The 27,411-nt window shown below is 41.2% G+C and overlaps 1 protein-coding gene across 3 annotated transcripts; it reads left to right on the forward strand.

Moving 5' to 3' along the window:
* The first annotated feature begins 209 nt into the window (after positions 1-209).
* On the forward strand, positions 210-26,579 carry LOC311286445 (general transcription factor II-I repeat domain-containing protein 2B-like). 3 transcript variants are annotated; one of them, XM_084402669.1, is made up of 7 exons: positions 210-2,470; positions 10,619-10,714; positions 10,800-11,033; positions 20,210-20,369; positions 22,422-22,469; positions 22,697-24,350; positions 24,471-26,578. In XM_084402669.1, exons 1-6 carry the CDS (start codon positions 1,898-1,900, stop codon positions 23,212-23,214), a joined length of 1,629 nt encoding a protein of 542 aa, XP_084258795.1. In that variant the 5' UTR covers positions 210-1,897; the 3' UTR covers positions 23,215-24,350; positions 24,471-26,578. The 3 variants fall into 3 exon arrangements, with proteins under 3 accessions (XP_084258795.1, XP_084258794.1, XP_084258793.1); XM_084402668.1 differs by lacking the exon at positions 210-2,470 and adding an exon at positions 2,488-6,087 and having other exon boundaries at positions 24,471-26,579; XM_084402667.1 differs by lacking the exons at positions 210-2,470; positions 10,619-10,714; positions 10,800-11,033; positions 20,210-20,369; positions 22,422-22,469 and having other exon boundaries at positions 23,223-24,350; positions 24,471-26,566.
* Positions 26,580-27,411: the final 832 nt, after the last annotated feature.

Below are 27,411 nucleotides of genomic sequence, written 5' to 3' on the forward strand. Positions count from 1 at the left end.
GGAATTATGTTTGAACAATTCACCTGGAAGATTAATTTGTGTTTGTTTCGCACTCAATCCTACAGAATTTTACCATTTTGTTTATTGAAACGGGGAAATATCCAAGTTAATATCAGTAAAATATGGAGTGCCGCAGCCCGCAAGGGTCTGTTTTAGGCCCTCTGCTATTTGCAAAAACATGCTGCCCCTTGGTAATATTATAAGAAAACATGCATTAGTTTCCACTGTTATGCTGATGATACTTAGTTATATATTTCATCACGACCAGGTGAAAACTCGAAAATCATATTTCATTTTACAAAAGCCTTCTTCCACCTCAGAAACATTGCTAAGCTGTGAAACATGTTATATGTTTCTGATGCAGAAAAGTAAGTTTCTTTAGACTGGATTATTGTAATGCATTACTAGCTGGTTGTCCTGCATCCTTAATAAACAAGCTACATTTATTCCAAAATGCAGCTGCTAGAATTCTTACCAGGGCAAGAAAATATGACCATATAACCCCAATTTTATCATCTCTACACTGGCTACCTATTAAGTTCTGTATAGATTAAAAGTATTGCTACTGATCTATAAGGCCCTAAGGGGTTTTGGTCCTGTGTATTTAACTGATCTTCTATCACCCTACAATCCATCACTTTCTTTAATATCACAAAACTCTGGGCTTCAGGTAGTACCTAGGATATCTAAGTCCACTAAAGGAGGGAGAGCCTTTCACATTTGGTTCCTAAACTCTGGAATAGCCTTCCTGATAATGTTCAGGGCTCAGACTCACTCTCCCAGTTTAAATCTAGATTAAAGACACATCTCTTTATCCAATCATTCACATAATGCACCTCATAACCTTATACTCAGGTTATATCAGATCAAAAGCACATGATTATATATTACTTGAAACAGAAGCTCCGCTGATTATTTTTAATTTGCTTTTCTGTTTTTACCTCGGGATCCTGAGTACGCCAGCTCCAGTTTGGATCCAGCCTCTTATGAAGATTTCAGATGATCGAACACTTGTGAAGAGAGGACGCCAACCCCTGCGAGGACATCAGATGATGCCAACTCTGAATCAACATACAAAACTGCCAAATTTTCTATATATTGTAATCATTATGATCACAACTTGTAATAATTGCTTTAACTCTTTCCCAGCCAATGACAGACTTTTCCAGTTTTCCCTGTTATACGGTAGGGGGCGCTATCACACATCTTTTGAAAGAGTACAGAATCTCCTGAATAAAAGCATTGCTTATGCACGTTGTAGTCTTTGAAAACAAACACAATTTTCTCAGCTTTTTGTTTAAAATGTTGTTGTTTTTATGAAACTTACCCACATTTAAGTGTTGATAAAAAAGAATGCCTAAAGCTACAGAGATTCTGTTATTTATTTTGATATATTGTAGCCTATGTTCATATATTCATTCAACAAAATATTCTGGGGGCCATGAAAGTTTTGTGAAAATCATTTTAAATAAAAAAATAGTTTTAAAGACTCTGGTGGGAAAAGGGTTAATGAGCTCGTTGTTTCTTCCTAAATGAATACACGATGTTAGCTAGCAAGATCTGTATTATCTTAGAAGTTAGAACTGTAAAAATTTTACATATTGACATTACTTTGACACAATATATAGAAACATGCATTCGTGAGTAGCCTAAATATTTGCTCTGTCATTCATGAGCTCGGAACCCGTAATTATGACTCCACTTGAAGGACGCATACAGTAAACACAGCAGTAAAGTGTGTGTGAACGAGGAAGCTGCTTTACAGACACGCCTATTTTACACACGTCACTCAAACACAGAACCAGGAAACTATTTCAGCTCCTCAGTTCAGAGAAACAGAAACTGAAGTGTTGTTGAGCTGTTGTGTGTTTGTGTCTCTCTGTATTCACACAGTAAAATGGCAGAAGCCAGATTTTCTCAGGATGAGTTCACGTGTCCAGTGTGTCTGGATCTCCTAAAGGAACCAGTGGCTATTCCCTGTGGACACAGTTACTGTAAGATCTGTATTACAGGCTGCTGGGATCAGGAGGATGAGAAGAGAGTCTACAGCTGCCCTCAGTGCAGACAGACCTTCAGTCCAAGACCTGCTTTAGCTAAAAACACCATTCTGGCTGAAATGGTGGAGAAACTGAAGAAGACTAAACTTCCTGCTGACTGTTACGCTGGATCTGGAGATGTGGAGTGTGACGTCTGTACTGGAAGAAAATACAAAGCCATCAAGTCCTGTCTGGTGTGTCAGGAATCTTACTGTCAAACTCATTTAGACCGTCATGAGGAATTTCACTCTCGTAAACCACACAAAGTGATTGATGCCACTGGACGACTGCAGGACATGATCTGCCGTAAACATGATAAAGAGCTAGAAATGTTCTGTGTCACTGATCAACAATGCATTTGTTTGCGGTGTAAAGAGTATGAACATAAAAACCACAAAACTGTATCAACTGCAGCACAGAGGACAGAGACACAGGTATGAACTGAGAGGGATTGATCACGCAGAAATGAAAGTGTCTTCATTTACTAACTCATTTACTCATGTTGTCCCAAACCGGATTGACTCACTTTCTTCTGTCGATTGTGAAGATGATATTTTTAAGAATGTCTCATCTGTTTTACTCTATACATTGAAAGTCAATTGGGTACAAAAGTTTCAAGCTCCAAAAAGGAGAAAAAGCATAAAAGTAATCTTAACAACTAGTGGTTTAAAAAAGAAGTGCGATTAATTGTATTAACTTACAGTTTAGCACTTGTAGTGTACTTCAAATTAAAAGTATATATAAAAAAAAAAAAACTGTACTTGCAGATAATATAATATTAATGAAGTGAAATGCCATTTAAGTGCACTTAAAGAGAGTAAAATGTCATGACTGTTAATAAATACAATTTGTAAAAATGTTAAATTAAATGTTTTACTTTAAAATGCATTTTAATAATATTTAATATTTCAATGTGACTCTTTTGTCATGATTTAAAGAAGTGCACTTATTTTGATGTATTGACTGACCAAAGTACTTGATTATAATTACAACTGTAGTGTGTTATTCAATATATTTAAAGTTAATATATATTTTAATATACAACATTATTACAGTATATTTTAGTCTGTACATATACCTTAACTATATTTTAAAAACAATAGAATTATGAAATTACATATGAAGAAAAAAATCACTGTTAAGTTCGGCTATCAGCTAATTGCTTTAAATATAAATTTAAACTATAATACATGCTAATTTAATGGCAATTAACATGCATGTCTGTAAACATTAGCCTACTGGCCCTATCTTACACCCGGCGCAATGCAGCGCCAAGCGCGATGCAAGTGTTTTCTGCAAGTTTCAGTCCGACGCAGTTATCATTTTCACGTCCTGCGCCACGTTGTTTAAATAGCAAATGTAGACGCGTTTTCAGTGGCGCATCATTGTTGTGTCCATGAAGATGTGAAAAAATAGGCATAAATCCTGCTTACACATTTACCAAAATTATTATACGCCTGTTTAATTGAAGCTAATTTGGGTGGGTTTCTCCCATCCCCATTGTCACTTCTCTGTCTTTTACGGCCCTGACGAGAACGTCGGTCTCCTCGGCTGTGAACCGTTCCTGGCGTGCGCCTGGCAAATCCGCCGGTATAATAGCAATCCGCCAAGGAACAAGCGCGCCTGCTCTTAAAGGGAATGTGAGATGTCGCTCTGATTGGTTTATTTCACGTTATGCCCAAACCACACCTATGAGTAATGCAGCTACTTCAGACCAACCCATTTTAGATTTGCGTTGAGATCCGCCCACAAAGTTACTTGCGTTTTGCGTTTGATACTTGTAAGAAAACATGCATTAGTTTCCACTGTTATGCTGATGATACTTAGTTATATATTTCATCACGACCAGGTGAAAACTCGAAAATCATATTTCATTTTACAAAAGCCTTCTTCCACCTCAGAAACATTGCTAAGCTGTGAAACATGTTATATGTTTCTGATGCAGAAAAGTAAGTTTCTTTAGACTGGATTATTGTAATGCATTACTAGCTGGTTGTCCTGCATCCTTAATAAACAAGCTACATTTATTCCAAAATGCAGCTGCTAGAATTCTTACCAGGGCAAGAAAATATGACCATATAACCCCAATTTTATCATCTCTACACTGGCTACCTATTAAGTTCTGTATAGATTAAAAGTATTGCTACTGATCTATAAGGCCCTAAGGGGTTTTGGTCCTGTGTATTTAACTGATCTTCTATCACCCTACAATCCATCACTTTCTTTAATATCACAAAACTCTGGGCTTCAGGTAGTACCTAGGATATCTAAGTCCACTAAAGGAGGGAGAGCCTTTCACATTTGGTTCCTAAACTCTGGAATAGCCTTCCTGATAATGTTCAGGGCTCAGACTCACTCTCCCAGTTTAAATCTAGATTAAAGACACATCTCTTTATCCAATCATTCACATAATGCACCTCATAACCTTATACTCAGGTTATATCAGATCAAAAGCACATGATTATATATTACTTGAAACAGAAGCTCCGCTGATTATTTTTAATTTGCTTTTCTGTTTTTACCTCGGGATCCTGAGTACGCCAGCTCCAGTTTGGATCCAGCCTCTTATGAAGATTTCAGATGATCGAACACTTGTGAAGAGAGGACGCCAACCCCTGCGAGGACATCAGATGATGCCAACTCTGAATCAACATACAAAACTGCCAAATTTTCTATATATTGTAATCATTATGATCACAACTTGTAATAATTGCTTTAACTCTTTCCCAGCCAATGACAGACTTTTCCAGTTTTCCCTGTTATACGGTAGGGGGCGCTATCACACATCTTTTGAAAGAGTACAGAATCTCCTGAATAAAAGCATTGCTTATGCACGTTGTAGTCTTTGAAAACAAACACAATTTTCTCAGCTTTTTGTTTAAAATGTTGTTGTTTTTATGAAACTTACCCACATTTAAGTGTTGATAAAAAAGAATGCCTAAAGCTACAGAGATTCTGTTATTTATTTTGATATATTGTAGCCTATGTTCATATATTCATTCAACAAAATATTCTGGGGGCCATGAAAGTTTTGTGAAAATCATTTTAAATAAAAAAATAGTTTTAAAGACTCTGGTGGGAAAAGGGTTAATGAGCTCGTTGTTTCTTCCTAAATGAATACACGATGTTAGCTAGCAAGATCTGTATTATCTTAGAAGTTAGAACTGTAAAAATTTTACATATTGACATTACTTTGACACAATATATAGAAACATGCATTCGTGAGTAGCCTAAATATTTGCTCTGTCATTCATGAGCTCGGAACCCGTAATTATGACTCCACTTGAAGGACGCATACAGTAAACACAGCAGTAAAGTGTGTGTGAACGAGGAAGCTGCTTTACAGACACGCCTATTTTACACACGTCACTCAAACACAGAACCAGGAAACTATTTCAGCTCCTCAGTTCAGAGAAACAGAAACTGAAGTGTTGTTGAGCTGTTGTGTGTTTGTGTCTCTCTGTATTCACACAGTAAAATGGCAGAAGCCAGATTTTCTCAGGATGAGTTCACGTGTCCAGTGTGTCTGGATCTCCTAAAGGAACCAGTGGCTATTCCCTGTGGACACAGTTACTGTAAGATCTGTATTACAGGCTGCTGGGATCAGGAGGATGAGAAGAGAGTCTACAGCTGCCCTCAGTGCAGACAGACCTTCAGTCCAAGACCTGCTTTAGCTAAAAACACCATTCTGGCTGAAATGGTGGAGAAACTGAAGAAGACTAAACTTCCTGCTGACTGTTACGCTGGATCTGGAGATGTGGAGTGTGACGTCTGTACTGGAAGAAAATACAAAGCCGTCAAGTCCTGTCTGGTGTGTCAGGAATCTTATTGTCAAACTCATTTAGACCGTCATGAGGAATTTCACTCTCGTAAACCACACAAAGTGATTGATGCCACTGGACGACTGCAGGACATGATCTGCCGTAAACATGATAAAGAGCTAGAAATGTTCTGTGTCACTGATCAACAATGCATTTGTTTGCGGTGTAAAGAGTATGAACATAAAAACCACAAAACTGTATCAACTGCAGCACAGAGGACAGAGACACAGGTATGAACTGAGAGGGATTGATCACGCAGAAATGAAAGTGTCTTCATTTACTAACTCATTTACTCATGTTGTCCCAAACCGGATTGACTCACTTTCTTCTGTCGATTGTGAAGATGATATTTTTAAGAATGTCTCATCTGTTTTACTCTATACATTGAAAGTCAATTGGGTACAAAAGTTTCAAGCTCCAAAAAGGAGAAAAAGCATAAAAGTAATCTTAACAACTAGTGGTTTAAAAAAGAAGTGCGATTAATTGTATTAACTTACAGTTTAGCACTTGTAGTGTACTTCAAATTAAAAGTATATATAAAAAAAAAAAAACTGTACTTGCAGATAATATAATATTAATGAAGTGAAATGCCATTTAAGTGCACTTAAAGAGAGTAAAATGTCATGACTGTTAATAAATACAATTTGTAAAAATGTTAAATTAAATGTTTTACTTTAAAATGCATTTTAATAATATTTAATATTTCAATGTGACTCTTTTGTCATGATTTAAAGAAGTGCACTTATTTTGATGTATTGACTGACCAAAGTACTTGATTATAATTACAACTGTAGTGTGTTATTCAATATATTTAAAGTTAATATATATTTTAATATACAACATTATTACAGTATATTTTAGTCTGTACATATACCTTAACTATATTTTAAAAACAATAGAATTATGAAATTACATATGAAGAAAAAAATCACTGTTAAGTTCGGCTATCAGCTAATTGCTTTAAATATAAATTTAAACTATAATACATGCTAATTTAATGGCAATTAACATGCATGTCTGTAAACATTAGCCTACTGGCCCTATCTTACACCCGGCGCAATGCAGCGCCAAGCGCGATGCAAGTGTTTTCTGCAAGTTTCAGTCCGACGCAGTTATCATTTTCACGTCCTGCGCCACGTTGTTTAAATAGCAAATGTAGACGCGTTTTCAGTGGCGCATCATTGTTGTGTCCATGAAGATGTGAAAAAATAGGCATAAATCCTGCTTACACATTTACCAAAATTATTATACGCCTGTTTAATTGAAGCTAATTTGGGTGGGTTTCTCCCATCCCCATTGTCACTTCTCTGTCTTTTACGGCCCTGACGAGAACGTCGGTCTCCTCGGCTGTGAACCGTTCCTGGCGTGCGCCTGGCAAATCCGCCGGTATAATAGCAATCCGCCAAGGAACAAGCGCGCCTGCTCTTAAAGGGAATGTGAGATGTCGCTCTGATTGGTTTATTTCACGTTATGCCCAAACCACACCTATGAGTAATGCAGCTACTTCAGACCAACCCATTTTAGATTTGCGTTGAGATCCGCCCACAAAGTTACTTGCGTTTTGCGTTTGATACTTGCATTTCAGATCTTTGAAATAGGGCCCCTAAAGTCAATGCCGCAAAATTTATTTATTTATTTTTGTTATTTAATGAGCGTGTTAGTAATGTGCGCCTATAGGCGAATCCACAATGCATGTACATTCTGCTTTTTAAACACACAGGGACGCACAGCAGCACACAAACATGCCAAATATTTAAAATAAAAGGATTACAATGTAAAAGATTATTATTGTGTATATAAAGATATGGAGGAATCCGGCTTGTCCCGTAGATGGTCTGCTTGTGCACTTTAACCTCACACACGAGCAGTTGTTTGCGCTCTGGAGACGGCTTCGGTCTTTCCACTATCAAATTCCGTCATGTAAATAGTGAATCTGCCATGGTGCGAGCACAACTGACATTTAAAGGGAATGGGAGATGAGACTCAATGAGATTGGTTTAACTCACGTAAATCCCAAAACACACTCATTACTCATTAAGAGAATAGGGACAACCCTTTTAGACCATGCGCCTGGTGCGCCGACCATTTAAAATTTAAATTACCATTTAAATCCAAAGTGGATTCGACACACCCTAAGTGAACTTGTGCCTTGCGCTTTAGACCATGCACTAAGATCGTTAAAAGAGGGCCCTTAGTTCAGTTCACTCTTAAGTATATTATTTGAAAGTATATTATTTACATACACTTTTTAAAGCACTTATTTTTTTAAAGGACCAATTTTGATTAACAAATCAAATCATTGATCAACTCATGTACGCAGAGCACAAATCAAATATGATGACATCAAAAACATCAAACTTCACTGATGCTTGTGTGATGACATCATTATGTTTAGTCATGTGACATGCAAGAACCAATGAGATTGTGTCATCATATTTTATTTGGCCTCTGTAAACAGTTGAGACATTCTTCTAAATATCTTCTGTTGTGTCTCACAATAGACAGAAAGTCATACAGGTTTGGAACGACATGAGGGAGAGTAAATGATGACAGAATTAAAACTTTAGGGTGAAGTATTCATATAAAACTAGGCACTGATGAAATACTGCTGACATTTTCAGTTTCATATTCACAGAGATGGGCATAAATACATGGAAATGTATTTTGAAAATACATGTGAAATTGGCCATCCAGTGCAGGTATAGGTCACAGTGAATGAAGAAACTACATAGGCCTACTGACTTTTCATTCCTAACCTCATCTATTTCTTTCTTTCTTTCTTTCTTTCTTTCTTTCTTTCTTTCTTTCTTTCTTTCTTTCTTTCTGGCAATTACAAATAAACTTATGGAAAATAGCAGCCATTTATATACTTATTTCTGGTTACAATGTAGTCTATTACTTGTGGAACACTATTAAAATATTCATACTGTATGTAAAACTGTGGGAACATTTTCTAATATCTAGCAAAGAATATGGATGGGCGATATGACCTCAATTTTACTTCACAGTAACAATATCATGTTTTCACAATTCTCAATATCAGTTTTGATTCCACAGCATACACTGAATTTCAAACTCTTTTTAAGTAATTTTATGTTTATTTTGTGTGAAGTTTATTTGTTTCTATAAGTTTATTCAAATTAGAAAGTAGATATTTAATTTAGAATTAATTTAGATTAATTTGACACTATTTCCCCCTTTTTTATTATTATTTTTTATGTACAATAAAACTAAAAGCTGAAGATTTTTGTGGAGTATCATTCATCAGTGTTTGTTTTTCCACTCCAACGTTCCAATAATTCCTGCCCACTAAAAGCTGCACGGATAAATTTGCTTACCTCACAATTAGGCCCATCTATGTAAACGATTTAGAAAAAGTTCCATCAATTCACACTTTATATCATCACTATGATAGTGTCATATCACCCAGCCCTAACATGCAGTAATGCTTTAAACACATTTGACAAGCTAGTTGATAAAAATCAACAACCGGTCAAGACTGATTGGCTAACGCTATTTTCCTAGCCTGGTTAAAACCAGACCATTCTCAGTAGTAACTGAGTTATGGTCTGGCAAAGCTTCATTAATAACTAATTTCCAAAGGGGCGTCACCAACGGACATCGCTCAAATGCCTCTGGGCGCAATTGGATAGACCTAAAACCAATCAGAGCGATCGTCATCGTGTAAATCGTGCGTCCCAATTCGCCTAAGTTACTCTATGCCATAAAAGTATGTACTCTTTTTGTGAAGAAAAGGTATTTACTTTTGAATGTGTAGCAAAAAAGTAGGCAAGCTTTGGGACATACTACTTCGTCATCTTTATCGGACGGATCTGTCGCGTGCATCCCGTCACGTAAACTGCCCTGTCAATCATCTTGTCACAGTTAAAATCCTCTATTAAATCTAATTTAATTTCCTACCGTTTCGGAGAGAAATGTAGTAGCACGTTCATCTGCCAGTGGGTCTTTCATGGAGACTGTCCTCATGTGTTTGCAATTTGCATATAATAATGCATTTAAAAAAGTTGGTGCGCTTCACCAACGGACGTCGCTCAAATGCCTCTGGGCGCAATTGGATAGACCTAAAACCAATCAGAGCGATCGTCATCGTGTAAAGCCCGCCTCAACGTTTCTGATTGGTGCCTCGATTTGGACGGATTAGAAATCGGCTTGAATGAGCTCTTTGCCAGACTACTTGCAGAGCAAATCTAAATTTGCCGGAAGTTTGTCTGGGTTTTCCCAGGCTACTATTTTCCCACTTGTCTGTGCACTTTTATTCTTTCATGGTAACTGAAGTGAATAATGCACTATTTTAACTTTAATCAACAAGTAGAATAGATCATGACATTCTCACCATATTATATAAAAAAAAAAGAATCGCTGATCCAATGCTGAGCTAGTGTCTGAACTAGTTGATGCACAAAATCAATACCCTGATAAAGAGGTTGACTGGCAAAAAGTATTTTATGTATTTTGAAAATACAAAAATACTCACCTTAAATGTATTTAAATACAAATTACATTTGAATTTTTCCAAAGGCTTTAAAATACAAAATACAAAAAAGTATTTTGTATTTCAAATACGTATTTTAAATACATGTATCTGAAATACTGCCCATCCCTGCATATTCATTCATAATCTAATTTCAGGAAACTATGAATCAGTGGTTTGAACCTACAGTATAAACTTACAATGCTAGATCTTTAACCCTTATTATAGTAGTTTTATGTGTCATTCCCTGTTATTGGTTTGTCCTCCAGAAACAGCTGAAGGAGACGATGATGAAGATCCATCAGAGAATCCAGCAGAGACAGAAAGATCTTCATCAGCTGAGAGAGGCTGTGGAGTCTCATAAGGTGAGTCTGGAGAAGAAGAGAAGTGTGAGACGTCTCAGTTTGGACTCACTGAACTCACTGTGTGATTGTGATGTGTGTGTAACAGCGCTCTGCACACACAGCAGTGGAGGACAGTGAGAAGATCTTCACTGAGATCATCCGCTCCATTGAGAGAAGCCGCTCTGAGGCGACACAGCGGATCAGAGATCAGGAAAAGACTGCAGTGAGTCGAGCTGAAGGACGACTGGAGCGACTGGAGCAGGAGATCAATAATCTGAGAAGGAGAGACGCTGAGCTGGAGCAGCTTTCACACACACACCATCACATCCAGTTCCTGCAGGTAACAGAGATCTAGAAGAACTGGATCATAGCTCAGTGTGGCATGATTTCCTGAGTTAAGTGGTTGGGCTGGACATTTTTAATGTCATCAATTGTGCGGGCTATAAAAGCCATTGTCGAATGCACCTAGGCAGAGCGTCATTTCCCGGATGTGGTGTGGTTTTCGCTGTTGCGATTGAACGTGACTCGTGCCTGGTTCGGCTCGGTAAAGGAGAGCGGCTGTGTTTATGGTCGCTTCCGTGTTCGCCGTTTTGCCACAGCTGCTCTAATCGGCTGATGGCTATGAGTTTGTATCTGTCCTTCTCCAGGTATGCGTTGACTTTATTACATCCGCTTATCAGCCGTGGAAGTGGTGCGAGTCGCAATTTGTTTTTTATTTCAGTTGATGTTTTGTGTACGGGTGGCGGCTGTTGCAAATAGGCCGAATAATTAAACCTACAGCTATATCCCGGTTCCCGCAGCTGTCACTTGGTAAGTTTATAGTTTTCTTTGTATTCTTTATAGATTATTGGATGTTAACTGTATGGTTCTTCCGCTGATTGCAGGATGAATAACATCCTTACAGTGGCAGCACCGCTGTCTCGTCCTATGGTCGACTTGCATTGAGTCCGTGTGTGTTCTGGGTCGCAGTGGTGTTTGACCCGTGCCAACGAACTGTGTATGTGTGCACACGTGCTGTTCCAACAAGCGTCTTCGAGTGTCCTTATTTTGTGTGGTACTCAGTTTTGTTAAATTTGTTGGATTCTTTGTCTATTTAATTCAAATCGGTTATTTTGTATTTAGGTTATCAGTTATTTTGTTTTGTATTTTTGTTTGATCTTGGTTTTGCAAATCTTCAGTAGGCTATGGGTTTCTTCTTGTGTATTGTGATTTAGTTTTCATAATGTGAAATTGGATTATTTGACTTTAAGCTGATTTCATTTTTTCCTTTGTCTTAATTTAAATTTATTTTTTGTTAATTGATTTATTTTTGGTTGATAATATTGTGAAACATTTGTTTGTTCATTTGTTGTAGTTTATTTTGAGTTAAAGTATTGTTTAAGTTTTTTCCTTTACAGTTGTGTAATTAGTACAATATATTGTATTAACGTGTGTGTGTGTGTGTGTGCGTGTGTGCGTGTGTGCGTGAGTTGTGTATTGAGTTCTTTCTGTCTAGGAGCTGCAGGCCTTCTTGACCAGGGCGACCATTCCTCTATAGATGGTGGTGGTGTTTCTTCATTGTGTGCTGTGGTTTGTGGCGTGCACTGGGGTTCTTTAATGGTATGAGTGTGCTGTGCAGATTGTGAGATCCTTCATTATTGGAGCATCTTCCCTGTAGTTTGGCTGCAGCTCCATGACATTTGAAGTGACTTATGTAAGCCCGTATTAAAATTGATGTGTGAGATTGTCTAATTTATGCTTTTATGTCATCATAATAAAACTTTTGTATTTGATTGATACCTGTGTCTCCACGTTGCTTGCCACTGGTTAGGGAACCTGTGTCAGCCTTGTGAGTTAGATTCTTTGGGTGAAATTCCCAAGGTGGCGTAGTCAGTCATTATTCCTTAATTTGATCATCTCAAATCCATTTGCTAAATTTACCTGGGCCACACAGGGCCTCGGTTACAATCTGGCGCAGTCGGCAGGGTCTGCTCTTTGTTTGGCAGCTTCTTGGAGACTTTGGTATTCTTTTTTTTGTGTTTGTTTTGTGTAGGGACGAGACAGCGGTGTATGTTCAACTGTAGGCCTACTCCTACTAAATTTTTCTGTTATAGGTGATTTAACTTGTTGTTTGAGTTAAAAATGGAAAGTGAATTGCAGGAGTTGCGGGACTTGGTGATTCAATTAAGAGCTGATAACGAAAGGCTGCGACAGGAACAACCATCGGTAAGTTCTCCAGGTACTAGTACCACTAATAATAGTGATGTTGCAGCAGCAATGGCTAGACCTGCATTGGCCAGTACTGGTGCTGCCTCAGTGGATAGGTTTGTTTTTGTGCCTAGGGATCGGAAATGCCCAAAATTTAGTGGAACATCCGGTATAGGTATTGAGGAATGGGTTGATGAAGCGCAGGCTTGTATGCGGGCCCGTTGCTTGTCATTGGCTGATCAAGCTTTCTTCCTCTTCGATCATTTAGAAGGGGAAGCTCGTGAAGAAATTAGGCATCGCCCTGATATGGATAGGGGGGATTCAGCTAGAATAATTGGGGCACTTCGTGAATTGTATGGTTGTTCGTTGTCATATGTAGCTTTGCAAGAAGCCTTTTTTTCCCGGAGGCAGCAGGAAGGGGAGACCCTGTTAGAGTTTTCCCTTTCTTTGATGGGCCTCCAGGAGAAAGTTAAGCAACAGTCGTCTACCGCTATGCCAAACGCTGAAATATTACTGCGTGACCAATTTGTTGAATTTGTTTTGGATCCGGCGTTGCGTCGTGAGCTTAAGCAATTGGTACGCCGTCAACCATCATGTACTTTTTTGGACGTCCGAAGTGAAGCGATTCGGTGGGAGCGGGAAGGTATGCCAGGGGGTGCAAGGCTTCGAAGTCAGTCACTTCCAGTAACGTATGGGCTTCAGTGTGGGGTACAAGGGAAGTCGCAAGGAGATTTCAGTAGCCCAAGGTCTGAGTTTGATGACTTAAGGGATATGTTAAAGCAGCAACAAGAGCAGTTAAGCCAACTTGCGCAGGGGCTTTCCCAGTTACAGGGCTCTCGCTTGCGGAACCCTTCTCCTCGCCGTGGTCCAGTAATATGTAGGCGTTGTCAACGAGCTGGTCATTTTGCCAGGGATTGTGATAGTGAACGTGCTCCCTCTCCAGTAATATGTAGGCGTTGTCAACGAGCTGGTCATTTTGCCAGGGATTGTGATAGTGGACGTGTTCCTTCTCGCCCCGGGCCTTCCACGACTGACTCCGCAGGTGGGGGAGGACAGATCCGTTTTGCGCGGCGTTCGGAAAACTAGCACCCACTGGACTGCAGAGTCACAGTTCAGTTGGGAAGTCTAATGGCTCTGTGTTGCATCATCCTGATTCTGCTCATACATTGATTGCGTCATGCCCCAATCTTATCGCCTTGTTCGATGGAGTTTCGATACCCTGTTTGATTGACACCGGGTCGATGGTATCAACAATTACAGAAAGTTGTTTCCGCAAATATTTTGAACAAAGTGTTAAAACATGCCAGTGGTTACAGCTTCGGGCCGCTAATGGGCTTGAGATACCATATATTGGATATGTAGAGTTGGATGTCGAGCTCTGTGGTAAGCTGGTGCCAAAGTGTGGGGTGCTGGTGGTCAAGGATCCTCCTGGTGGACTTAGTATCTCAGTTCCGGGTGTTTTGGGAATGAATGTTCTCCGGCGCTGTTACCAGGAGCTCTTTGGCCAACATGGCCGTGCATTATTTAGTGTACCATCCGTGTCAGAAGCCCCGAGCATTATGGTTCAGGCCCTTCAGCATTGTTGTCAGGTTAGTACCCAGCCTGAGAAGGACCGCGATGGTAAAGTTCGGATACGCGGTCGCCGGGTATGTTGTATACCTGGTGGCACAATGAAATTGGTGGCCACCACATGTTCAAGGCATTTTGCGGCTACTACGGTGCTTTTTGAACCTCTTGAGGGTGGACTGCCTGCTGGTTTGTTTGCAGCTCCTGCATTGGTCTGTGTGACCAATGGTACTGCGTATGTACCAGTAGTGAATGTAAGCACCTTAGATGTTATGTTGTATCCACATAACACCTTGGGCATCTTGAACACTGTCTTGGTAGTCAGCTTGCCCACAGATGTAGTTGAGGTTAAGTCCGCTACAGCCACTGTTAATTCTCAGCCCCCTTCAGTAAGCCCTGTGCGGGATCAGATTGATGCCATGGATTTGTCCATGTTGGCAGGTGAAGAAGTAGCTCAGGTTAGAGCATTGCTTCGGAGATACCAGTCAGTGTTCTCTGGTTATGAAGGAGACCTTGGGTGCACCAACCTCATCGCACATGAGATTCCGCTTTCTGATGATGTTCCGGTTAAGCAGCGCTATCGTCGAATACCTCCATCAGAATATGACGTTGTAAAAGCTCATATTAACCAGCTGTTGGAAGCGCAGGTGATAAGGGAAAGTTCTAGCCCTTACGCGTCCCCGATTGTCTTGGTCAAGAAAAAGGACGGTGGTCTGCGCATGTGCGTAGACTACCGTCAGTTAAATTCCAAGACACGTAAGGATGCGTTTCCGTTGCCACGCATCGAAGAATCACTGGATGCGTTGACAGGGGCTCGTTGGTTCTCAACCTTGGACTTAGCCAGCGGATATAATCAGGTCCCAGTGGTGGAGGGAGATAGGCCGAAAACCACCTTCTGCACCCCATTTGGGCTTTTCGAATATAATCGGATGTCATTTGGGCTCTGCAATGCCCCCAGCACATTTCAACGACTAATGCAACGTCTGTTCGGTGACCAGCAGGGTCAATCCTTGCTGCTTTACCTCGATGATATCGTGGTATTTTCTTCATCCGCAGAGCAGCATTTGATGCGTTTGGAAGTGGTATTGAATCGGCTGGAGCGTGAGGGGTTGAAGGCGAGGTTAGAGAAGTGTTTCTTTTTCCAGAAAGAGGTTAGGTATCTGGGGCACGTGATCTCATCGGAGGGAGTGTCAACAGACCCGAGTAAGATCGAGGCAGTGTCTCAGTGGCGTCGCCCAGAAACGGCTAGTGAACTCCGCTCATTTCTGGGTTTCGCTAGCTATTACCGCCATTTTGTAGAAGGTTTCGCAAGACTGGCGGCACCCCTTCACAGGTTGGTGGCTTTGTTTGCGGGTCCAAAATCCAGAAAGCGAGCATCTTCGAGTTTTGCGGCTGCGTGGAGTGAACAATGCGAACAGAGTTTCGAAGGGTTAAAAGGCAAGCTTACGTCATCACCAGTTCTTGCATATGCAGACTTCTCTCTGCCTTTCATCCTAGAAGTGGACGCCAGTCATGCTGGACTGGGAGCAGTCCTTTCCCAGGAGCAGGAAGGTAGGGTGCGGCCTATCGCATACGCCAGTCGCAGTCTTCGGCCCACTGAGAGGAACATGTCTAATTACAGCTCCATGAAGTTGGAGTTCCTGGCACTCAAGTGGGCCATGGCTGACAAATTCAGGGAGTACCTGATAGGGCAGAAGTGTGTTGTCTTTACAGACAACAATCCCCTTAGCCATTTGACAACTGCCAAACTGGGTGCACCTGAACAGCGTTGGGCCGCACAACTGGCCTCCTTTGATTTTGAACTTAGGTATAGGTCGGGGAGAAGTAATCGCAATGCGGATGCTCTTTCGAGACTTGATCCAGCAAGGCATTGTGAGTTAGGCCGCAAGAGTTTTGGTACCAATGTACTTCTGGAGTTACAACAGGTTATGGATGAGCGAGTGGGTACCCTGGGCACCCAAGCAGTCACCCAAGAAACTGTTATGGCTTTTCCAAGTCGTTCAGTTGATGACATAAGGTCATTACAAAGAGCAGACACCGTTTTTGGGGAGGTCTTGGGATTCTGGGAGCGGAGGATGTTTCCCAGTCGTGAAGAGCGTTGTTTATTCTCTAAGCCAGCCTTAGTCCTGCTCCGTCAGTGGCAGAGGCTGGTGGAGCGGGACGGGGTGGTTTATCGTCGTGTCTTTCGTCCTGACGGGGGAGAAGAGCTTCTACAGGTATTACTACCTGATGCTCTGCGTAGTGAGGTGTTGACCTTATTACACCAGGAGCATGGGCACCAGGGAATTGAGCGGACCACAGAATTGGTAAGGCAGCGCTGTTACTGGCCTGGTATGGCTTTGGATATAGCCCAGTGGTGTCGGCATTGTGAACGATGTCAAGTGGCTAAGGACACACAGCCACCTGCCCGAAGTTTCATGGGTCATTTTTTAGCGTCCAGGCCTAATGAGGTCCTGGCGATAGATTTTACTATCTTGGAGCCATCACGGACAGGTATAGAGAACGTATTAGTAATGACTGATGTCTTTACTAAATACAGTATGGCTGTCCCTACTCGGGACCAGAGGGCAGAGACCGTGGTGGGGGTATTGGTGACGGAGTGGTTTTATAAGCTAGGGGTACCTGGTCGAATTCACTCAGACCAAGGTCGAAACTTTGAGTCACAGCTAATGCGACAGTTGTGCAACTTGTATCGGGTTGACCGGTCTCGCACCACGCCGTACCATCCGGCCGGTAACGGCCAGTGCGAGCGGTTCAACCGTACGTTGCACAATCTTTTGCGTACCCTCCCAGCTTCAAGGAAAAGGGATTGGGTATCTTGCCTCCCACAAGTATTGTTTTGCTACAATACTACTCCCCACCAGACCACTGGTGAATCGCCCTACCTCCTGATGTTCGGGCAAGAACCCAGACTCCCAGTGGATTTCCTTTTGGGAAGGGTCCAGGATGTGGTACCTGGTACAGTACATGACTGGGTGGTAGAACATCAAGCCAGGCTTCAGGTTGCTTTTGAGGGGGCTCGTGAACGTATAAAGGCAGCGGCAGACCGTCGAAAGGCTAATTACGATCAGCACGTTCAGGATGTCCCATTGGTCGAGGGTCAGACGGTTTATCTCAGGGACCTTGGCAAGAGGGGTCATAATAAAATTCAAGACTTATGGAGTTCCGTAGTGTACCGCATAGTGAAGGCACCGAAGGATGGTGGGGCTGTTTACTCAGTGGTACCAGTGCATGAGCCAGATAAGGTAAAGCATGTTCATCGTTCTTTATTGAAGGCCCGAAATCAGGAGGAGCTGCCTGTGCAAAGGCAGGAGGATAGTCCTCCGGCGCAGCAGGTGGTTGTGCAGGATGAAGAGCTGGATGAGGCAGACTGGTTGCTGATGGTTCCCAGAGAGCATCAGGCTCCCATGGCACTGGGTCCTAAAGAGCCAGGTGGTGTGGGATTACCCTTTGATGGGCTCTTGGCCCTAGAGCATCAAGCACCTTTACCTCCGGCCCCTGAAGTGTCAGGTGATCTAGAATCGTCCTCTGCTGGTTTGGTGGCACCTACGGGAGGAACGCCTGTAGTGCCTATAGGACCTGATTTGGGGACACGGCAGGTCGGTGAGGTATCGGTAGGTCTGGGGGTGCATAACCATGTTATTGCAGAGGAGGACGGGGCTCGACGGTCGAGGCGAGCAACGGCCGGTTATCATCCTAACGTTCACCGCCTCCCTCGGGCAGTGGGACAATCTGTATCTGATACCCCTATAGGTTCTAGTGCTGTTTCTGCGCTTTTTAGGCCGTGGAATTGAAGCTATCGTCGGGGCGACTACACAAAATCAAGGGGTAGATTGTGGCATGATTTCCTGAGTTAAGTGGTTGGGCTGGACATTTTTAATGTCATCAATTGTGCGGGCTATAAAAGCCATTGTCGAATGCACCTAGGCAGAGCGTCATTTCCCGGATGTGGTGTGGTTTTCGCTGTTGCGATTGAACGTGACTCGTGCCTGGTTCGGCTCGGTAAAGGAGAGCGGCTGTGTTTATGGTCGCTTCCGTGTTCGCCGTTTTGCCACAGCTGCTCTAATCGGCTGATGGCTATGAGTTTGTATCTGTCCTTCTCCAGGTATGCGTTGACTTTATTACATCCGCTTATCAGCCGTGGAAGTGGTGCGAGTCGCAATTTGTTTTTTATTTCAGTTGATGTTTTGTGTACGGGTGGCGGCTGTTGCAAATAGGCCGAATAATTAAACCTACAGCTATATCCCGGTTCCCGCAGCTGTCACTTGGTAAGTTTATAGTTTTCTTTGTATTCTTTATAGATTATTGGATGTTAACTGTATGGTTCTTCCGCTGATTGCAGGATGAATAACATCCTTACAGTGGCAGCACCGCTGTCTCGTCCTATGGTCGACTTGCATTGAGTCCGTGTGTGTTCTGGGTCGCAGTGGTGTTTGACCCGTGCCAACGAACTGTATATGTGTGCACACGTGCTGTTCCAACAAGCGTCTTCGAGTGTCCTTATTTTGTGTGGTACTCAGTTTTGTTAAATTTGTTGGATTCCTTGTCTATTTAATTCAAATCGGTTATTTTGTATTTAGGTTATCAGTTATTTTGTTTTGTATTTTTGTTTGATCTTGGTTTTGCAAATCTTCAGTAGGCTATGGGTTTCTTCTTGTGTATTGTGATTTAGTTTTCATAATGTGAAATTGGATTATTTGACTTTAAGCTGATTTCATTTTTTCCTTTGTCTTAATTTAAATTTATTTTTTGTTAATTGATTTATTTTTGGTTGATAATATTGTGAAACATTTGTTTGTTCATTTGTTGTAGTTTATTTTGAGTAAAGTATTGTTTAAGTTTTTTCCTTTACAGTTGTGTAATTAGTACAATATATTGTATTAACGTGTGTGTGTGTGTGTGTGTGTGTGTGTGTGCGTGTGTGCGTGAGTTGTGTATTGAGTTCTTTCTGTCTAGGAGCTGCAGGCCTTCTTGACCAGGGCGACCATTCCTCTATAGATGGTGGTGGTGTTTCTTCATTGTGTGCTGTGGTTTGTGGCGTGCACTGGGGTTCTTTAATGGTATGAGTGTGCTGTGCAGATTGTGAGATCCTTCATTATTGGAGCATCTTCCCTGTAGTTTGGCTGCAGCTCCATGACATTTGAAGTGACTTATGTAAGCCCGTATTAAAATTGATGTGTGAGATTGTCTAATTTATGCTTTTATGTCATCATAATAAAACTTTTGTATTTGATTGATACCTGTGTCTCCACGTTGCTTGCCACTGGGTAGGGAACCTGTGTCAGCCTTGTGAGTTAGATTTTTTGGGTGAAATTCCCAAGGTGGCGTAGTCAGGCATTATTCCTTAATTTGATCATCTCAAATCCATTTGCTAAATTTACCTGGGCCACACAGGGCCTCGGTTACATCAGCTATTTGCTTTTAATAAAAACATTAAACTAAACCACATTCATTTAACTGCAAATAACATGGAATTAAGTTTCTGAAAACATTACAGCCAATCTGCACTTATATATTTTTAAAGTATATTATTTATGTTACAAGTACGGTACTTTCTTTTTCACAAGGAGTGTAAGTGTGAAATACTAGAGTTTGTAGCATTAAATGATGAATATGAGAAGAATGTGCTGATTGTGTGAAAGTGCTGGATTGAAGCGAGTCACTGAAGAGAAGTGAAGTCAACAAGAGCCACTCAGATCTGATATAGTGCAGGTTATTGGCTGAAGTGTGGAGATGATGAGTTTTGATTTCTGTTTTCTGTAGAGTTTCCAGTCTCTCTCAGCACCTCCTGAATCTACAGACGAACCCGACGTTTCCTTCAGTTCTCTCTCCTCTTTTGATGGCGTGAGGGAATCTGTCCGTCAGCTGAGAGACAAACTGGAGGATTTCTGCGAAGAGGAGATCAAGAAGATCTCTGATAGAGGTAAAGTCCTGCGCCTCGTTTATACAGACGTGTGTAGAATGATCCGAAATGTGAACGTACAACAGTTTCTGAAATGTTCCTATGATTTATAAAGCAAATAATTTTCCTAAACGCATCCCAATTTTTAAATCACAGTTGTAACGACTATGGCTCGATGGGTAAAAATGGACTTTTAATTTATATACTAATTAAAAGTGAAAACACTTTCTAAGTCCCACAGACTGGGCAGACTCTGTAACTGAATCCCTTTTACGACCCACTTCCCCCTTTCCACAGTGTGAGCTTCAAAGACATTATTGACATTCCGATCTCAAGAGAAAACCCACTCTGAATCACACACACACACCAAACCGCTCTGAAACTCCTAAAATACAAGTTACACACACACGCATGAATCATTATCAAAATGTTTTTATGTAGTTTTCTTGTCTATGGGATGTGATGGGATAAATTGAGATTTATGCACCTCTGCAGATGTAATGGACACGTGTGTTGATACATTTGAGATGTATCTGTTTCATTAACTGATATTAATGTCGGGTGTGATATCTTACGGATCGTACTGAGCTTCTTTATACAGAGATAGAAACTATATTCCGCACAAAATGTTTATTCCTAGACATAAGGTGGTATTAAAGTTTTAATGCATTTTTCTGTGTACGATCAGAAGAGGCGTTCCTTCACAAACAATGAAACGCTCCCGCCTCAGAACCGAAAGATTTCATTGGGTCCCGTCATCAAACGGGGCGTTACCCCGCGCTGCTTTAAAAACCACAACACAAGCAGACGTTTTTTCTCTCTGCGCTCATACTCTCTCACCCTCGGGACTCCGAACTCTGAACTCTGCACTCTCACCCCTCCCTGCACCAAGGGCAGCGGAGCGAGAGAAGGCACAGGGCCTTCATCCAAACCAACCGCGGATGTAGAAATCCAGTCTCGTCCTGTAACCAAGTTTTCTCGCCCTTCCCGCACCGGGAAGAGACTTCCGTACCTCTCGGTAATGTTACGATCAGTAAGTTTTAAGAACTTCACGCGAAACGCAAGCCTACAAATCGATGAGACACGGTCCAGCCAAGATACGCACGTGGTCCCGAAGCCCAGCTTCACACAGACAAAGGAACAGAATCGCAAGTAACGTATCAAATGATCTCTCTCGAAGCGGCTTTCACAGTTGTCTCTTAAAAGGTTCTGTTTGTGAATTACCATACTTTCTCCCTCACTTTCTTCCTATTTTCATTCTGATCAAGTCATGTTTATGTTTGTTTGTTTAAACGTTCGTGTGTCTTGTGTAATTTTACGTACGTAGATTAGCCTATATTACTTCCTATATACATATAATCCTTTGTGTGTCATTTTTGATTAAATAAATCTTTTATACTTTGACTGACTCTGTGTTACAATCCCACCAATGTAATTGTCAATGAAATTGCGATAAGATCTGGCTACTAGCTCTTTATTTTGATTCATAAACCCAGCAATTTGCATCCACGGCCAGGAGAGAATTTGTCTGAGGTTTGATAATATAAATATTCCTTCTTAACGGGTATAATCAAAGTATTCGCTGGTCGAATGACTGATGAGAGACCAGTTACAGAACGAAATATTTTTGATAATTAGCAGGTAATGTAATCGCATATGTGAAATTTATGAATTATGACTATGAGTTATGATTTTAATATTTCCCCAAATTTGAATATTGCTCGAGCTAATATTTCATATATGACCTAATTACGATTGTTACCTATAAACGCTACACAGTTCATCTTTAATTCAAGTGCAACGTGAGCAAGTGCATCAACTCTACAGAACAGCCACAAACATCCCTTGATGGTTTAGAAGTAATAAATACTTATGTATATATTGAAATTGAAATCCATTGAAATTTAGGATGGAATCCCATACGTGTGTTTTATATATGAGGCATCTGGAGATTCTTCTGTTCTCAGAAGTGAGTCCTGCATCATCTAATATCAGATTAGAAACGTCTTAGAAATGGATGTATTTTATCTTGTAATTTCTCTTCACACTGTTCATGTCTGTTTATTTCCACAGTCACATTCACCAACATGAATCCCAAGACCAGGAATGACTTCCTACAATGTAAGTCACTGAGAAACAAGCAGAAAAACTCACTGAATGTGTTCATGTTCTTCCTGTAGAAGGAGAAATTAACATGATAGAAGAGTTTTATAATTAATCATGTAAATGATGATTTGCACAGGATATCTGATCAGCTGTACTGAGACACTGATGATACATTGTTCAGATACATTAAAAGATCAGACAGATTCATAATTCCTGATTCTGATGTGTTTTCTCTCCATCAGATTCCCATCAGCTGACTCTGGATCTGAACACAGTGAATAAAGACCTCAGTCTGTCTGAGAGGAACAGAGTGATTACTTACACTGACACACAACAGTCGTATCCTGATCATCCAGACAGATTTGATAAGTGGTGTCAGGTGTTGTGTAGAGAGAGTGTGTGTGGACGCTGTTACTGGGAGATTGAGTGCAGTGGTGAATATGTGCTTATATCAGTGTCATATAAGAGCATCAGCAGGAAGGGATTTGGTTTTGAGTGTGTGTTTGGACATAATGATCAGTCCTGGAGTTTGTCCTGCTCTTCCTCCAGTTACTCATTCAAACACAATGACATAAAGACTGTTCTCCCTGTAAAGCCCATCAGCAGAAGAATAGGAGTGTATGTGGATCACAGTGTAGGAACTCTGTCCTTCTACAGCGTCTCTGACACAATGAGCCTCATCCACACAGTCCAGACCACATTCACTCAGACGCTCTATCCTGGGTTTTATGTTGATTCTGGATCAGTGAAACTGTGTTGATGTTTCAGAATAGACTGTAGAGAGATTTACCCATAATGCTTTGAGCTGCACGATAAATCAGTAACAGTGAGATGTTTTAGAGCAGGGATGGGCACCTTGCGGCCCGCCTCCTCACTCACTGCGGCCCGTGGGGCAATTTTCAAATACCATAGAAATGTTGTTTTCACGGGTTTTACCGCATCTGAACAAATTCCAAATGGTAATGATACAGTATACCGATAGAGGGCGCCTCCTATGCAAAACACTTAGTCGGACCTGCTTCACTACAGTCAACGATGAAGAGAAAGAACCATGAGAGGTAAAAAAAGAAAACTGGATCAAGAGAATCGTACTTTTCAGACGAGAGGGGAAACAGATTATCTGTTTACAGAATTCAAAGGTAGACCTACAGTATGTGTTTAGTGTGTTTGGAAACAAGATCAGTATTCAAAGATTTCAACTTAAGTCGCCATTACAATACCACACACAGGGAAAAATATGGAAAGTACACCGGAGCTGCTAGGTCCGCTGTTATAGCTGACCTGAAAGTGAAGCTCAATCAACAACAGAGTATTTTTACCAGAATTACATCCACACAGGAGTCTGCCCTCAAGGCGTCTTACTCTGTGGCACTGGAGCTTGCTAAAGCCAAGAAGCCCTTGTCAGATGGCGAAATGGTGAAGAGGTATGCAATGGAAATGGCCAAATCATTTGGAGACGAGGATATGGCTAAAAACTTTGAAACTGTCTCCTTGTCCCGTCGCACAGTGACACGCAGAATTTTTTACATCCATAATCACGTCGATGGCAAACTGAAACAAGTCATGCACGACTGCAAATACTTCTCATTAGCGTTGGATGAGAGCACAGATGTGATGGATATTAGCCAGATACTGATTTTCACTAGAACGAATGACAGGTCATTTGTTGTACACGAAGAACTTTTAAAATTGGTGTCGTTGCACAACACTACTAAAGGGACGGATATTTTCAACGCCGTTAACAGTGTTGTGAATGAGTACTATGGTGGCTTTGACAAGCTGTCAGCCGTCGTTACTGATGGGGCACCTGCGATGCAAGGAAAACACAATGGTTTCGTCGGGCTCCTCCAACAGAGTGGGATGGACTGTCCTATACTGCACTGCATCATCCATCAGGTGAGTTGTTTTATCTTCAGCTCACTTTTTATGATTATGAATATGGGCGGCCTTATGAGATTAATATGACAGGATGTGTAGATTTTAGCGCTGAATCTAATCTTTATTTTAATTCTACAGGAGGCTCTCTGTGCCAAGACACTTAACTTCAGTCACGTTATGGATCTGGTGACTAAAGTTACAAATTTCATCCGAGGAGGGAATAGGTCTCTCAGTCACAGGAGGTTTGTAGCTTTTTTGGATGAAGTGAGCACGGCGTATGGGGATTTACAAATGCACAACGAGATTAGATGGATGAGCCGAGGAAAGTGTCTGGAGCGTTTTTTTGCGTTGCGCACCGAACTTCCTGTGTTTTTGGAGGACAGTGTTCGAGGCGATACAAGTGCCTACACCCGAAAACTCAGAGACACAGAATTTCTTTGCGATATGGCCTTCCTTACGGATGTTACCTCACACCTCAATCACCTGAACACACAGTTACAGGGGCGAGGCCAAACTGTATCCGACCTTTACGCACACATGAATGCATTTCGGCGTAAATTAGAGCTTTTCAAAGAAGGATTTTCATCCAATCGTAAAAAATGTGTACACTTTCCCTCTTGTGAAGAGATGCGGAGAGATGTCCCTGAATGCGAGAACATTTTTCACAAATACAGAGCCGACATCGAAACACCTCAGCAGCAGTTTAAGTGCCGCTTCCATGATTTCCACGCCATGCAGCCACGAATAGCATTATTCACTGACCCCCTCTCTGCTGCTGAAAGCGAGCAACCGTTGCAGCTTGAACTCTGCGAAATTCAGTCAGACCCGTTTTTTCAAGCAAAGCGTAGTGAGAGGGGAGTTTCATTTTGGAGTTTACTACCAGAGTCCCGCTTTCCACTTCTCAGGGATTTTGCACTGTCAATGGCCAGCATGTTTGGGAGCACGTACATTTGCGAGAGCAACTTCTCCACAATGAAACATATAAAGTCGAAAGAGAGAAACAGGATCAGCGATGACGTTCTGTTTCAGCTCATGAGGATTGGCTGCACTAACACTGACATTGACACCCAGTCTATTGTACGCCAGCAGGAGAGACCACAAGTATCTCATCAACTTTAAACTTTCCCCCCCTGTATGTGAGATATAGCCTATGGTGGAAAGTATGCTTATGTTTTTCTGAGAGCCCACAATGTTTGCACTGGAATAATAACAAAATAAAAAAAAAGTTTGCTACTCAGTAATGTGTTTTGTTTGTTTATGTTAAAAGTTCATTAATGAATAGAAGCAGAAAAAATAATTGAGTAGTAACAAAGTTTGTTTTGGCTGGACAGAACCCAATTAATTATCAGTTTATCCTCCATTACAGTTGTTCCCGGGCTCCATGTATCCCCTGTAATGTTAGTATTGTGTTGTCACAAACGCGCTCTATCGCCCCAGTAACAAATAAGCGTCGCTTAAGGTAACTTTCAGGACTGTAGCCTTCAACTTGCTAATGAATTTGAGGGGGGGATGGGCAGTTTTAATTTTTGAGAAAACAGTGACCTTGTTTGTGAAATAGCAGGCTACTCCCGTTCTGATTCTCCCCTCGACCTCAGTCTGTTCGGCATCTTGTCTATCACCTTCCAAAGTTTGTAACTCCTCGTCTGTGTATTCTGGCTCAAAACAATATGGTTCTGGATCTTGGTTTGATACCAAATAAAAATCCTCTGACAATTCCTCAAAGTCAGCCATGATCACGAATCACGTTCGCTACTAGTTAGTCACGTTGGTTTTGTTGACAGAACGGCGCTTCTCGGGTGCTGCGCTCATCACTCCACCCAAGTAGCAGTGCTTCGCCTTGAGAAAATAGTTCCCAGTATTTAAACGTTTAAAAAATGACTGTGTCTCATATGACCTTGTTATTTGTACACACTGTGACTATACAAATCACAACATGTAAATATGAAAATGTTGGCGTTATTTTGTCACTTATTGGGATTAGTATGCTAGCTGTAGCCATTTACATCCAGTCTTTGTGCTAAGCTAGGCTAGCGGTGGGTGCGTCAAACAGACTTACAGCACGCACGGAGATGAAAAAGGTATGTATGGACTTATCTAACTCTGGGGGATACGGTGAATAAGCTAAAGTCCCAAAAAGTCGAAGTGTTCCTTTAAACGAACTAAGTTGGCTGTCCCAGTATGTAAAGCACCGTGAAAACGATTCCAATATGGAATTCCAAGTTGAGGTGAGCAATATTTTTAATTACCTTTTCTCTTTTAAAAGTTAAGGAATTTAACTAGTATTTTTTTGGTAATTTAATTTTGTTTTGACGTAAATAGGCGTAAGATTGTATGATAGGCCTATGTTGTATAACGTAATTACTTAATTAAAAGTTAAGTTGTATGTTTAATTTTTAAGTTATTAGCAAAGTAATACTTTTACTGTGTTGACAAGTATATAGTAATGTGCCTGAGGAACTTGAATACATTGTGTTTACATAGGCATTCTATATTTCTGTAGCATTGTGTTTTTTAAAAGACTTTTTATTGATTTTTTTTACTTATTGCCTTTTTAAGGAGGAAGATAACACCAGAGATGATCATATCTCCATGGCCACACACAGTCACCTGGAACATCTTCAACATCTGCTTCACCTCCAGAGACAACAACTTCGGACAGCTCCTCACCAGTTACGCCATCACCACCCCCCATCTCTCCACTTCCTATAACATTGCATATTCCACCATCTCCTACGCCATCTTTGTCCTCCCTACAAACACCATCACCGAGAGGCAATCCACAGCATCCCTTCCAGTCGCCATGTCCTTTATCCCGTAAAAGAAAACGGAGCACTGAAGATGTCCTGCTAAAAAGACCGGAGAGGCTGGACGAAGAGAGACAAAGTGCCATGCAGCAGGACAATGAGGACTACAGGTTTACATTAGTTTTAGCTGACATGCTTGCAAAAGTGGACCCAAGGAAGAAGCTTGATGTAAAGTTCAAGCTGAATCAGGTCCTTTTTGATGCACTGAGGGACAACGATGCATAGACTTTGTTTGCCATTACACACATTACAAAGTACTTAAAAATTTGTAAACA

Source organism: Rutilus rutilus (assembly GCF_951802725.1).
Source record: "Rutilus rutilus genome assembly, chromosome: 1".
Lineage (NCBI taxonomy): Eukaryota > Metazoa > Chordata > Actinopteri > Cypriniformes > Leuciscidae > Rutilus > Rutilus rutilus.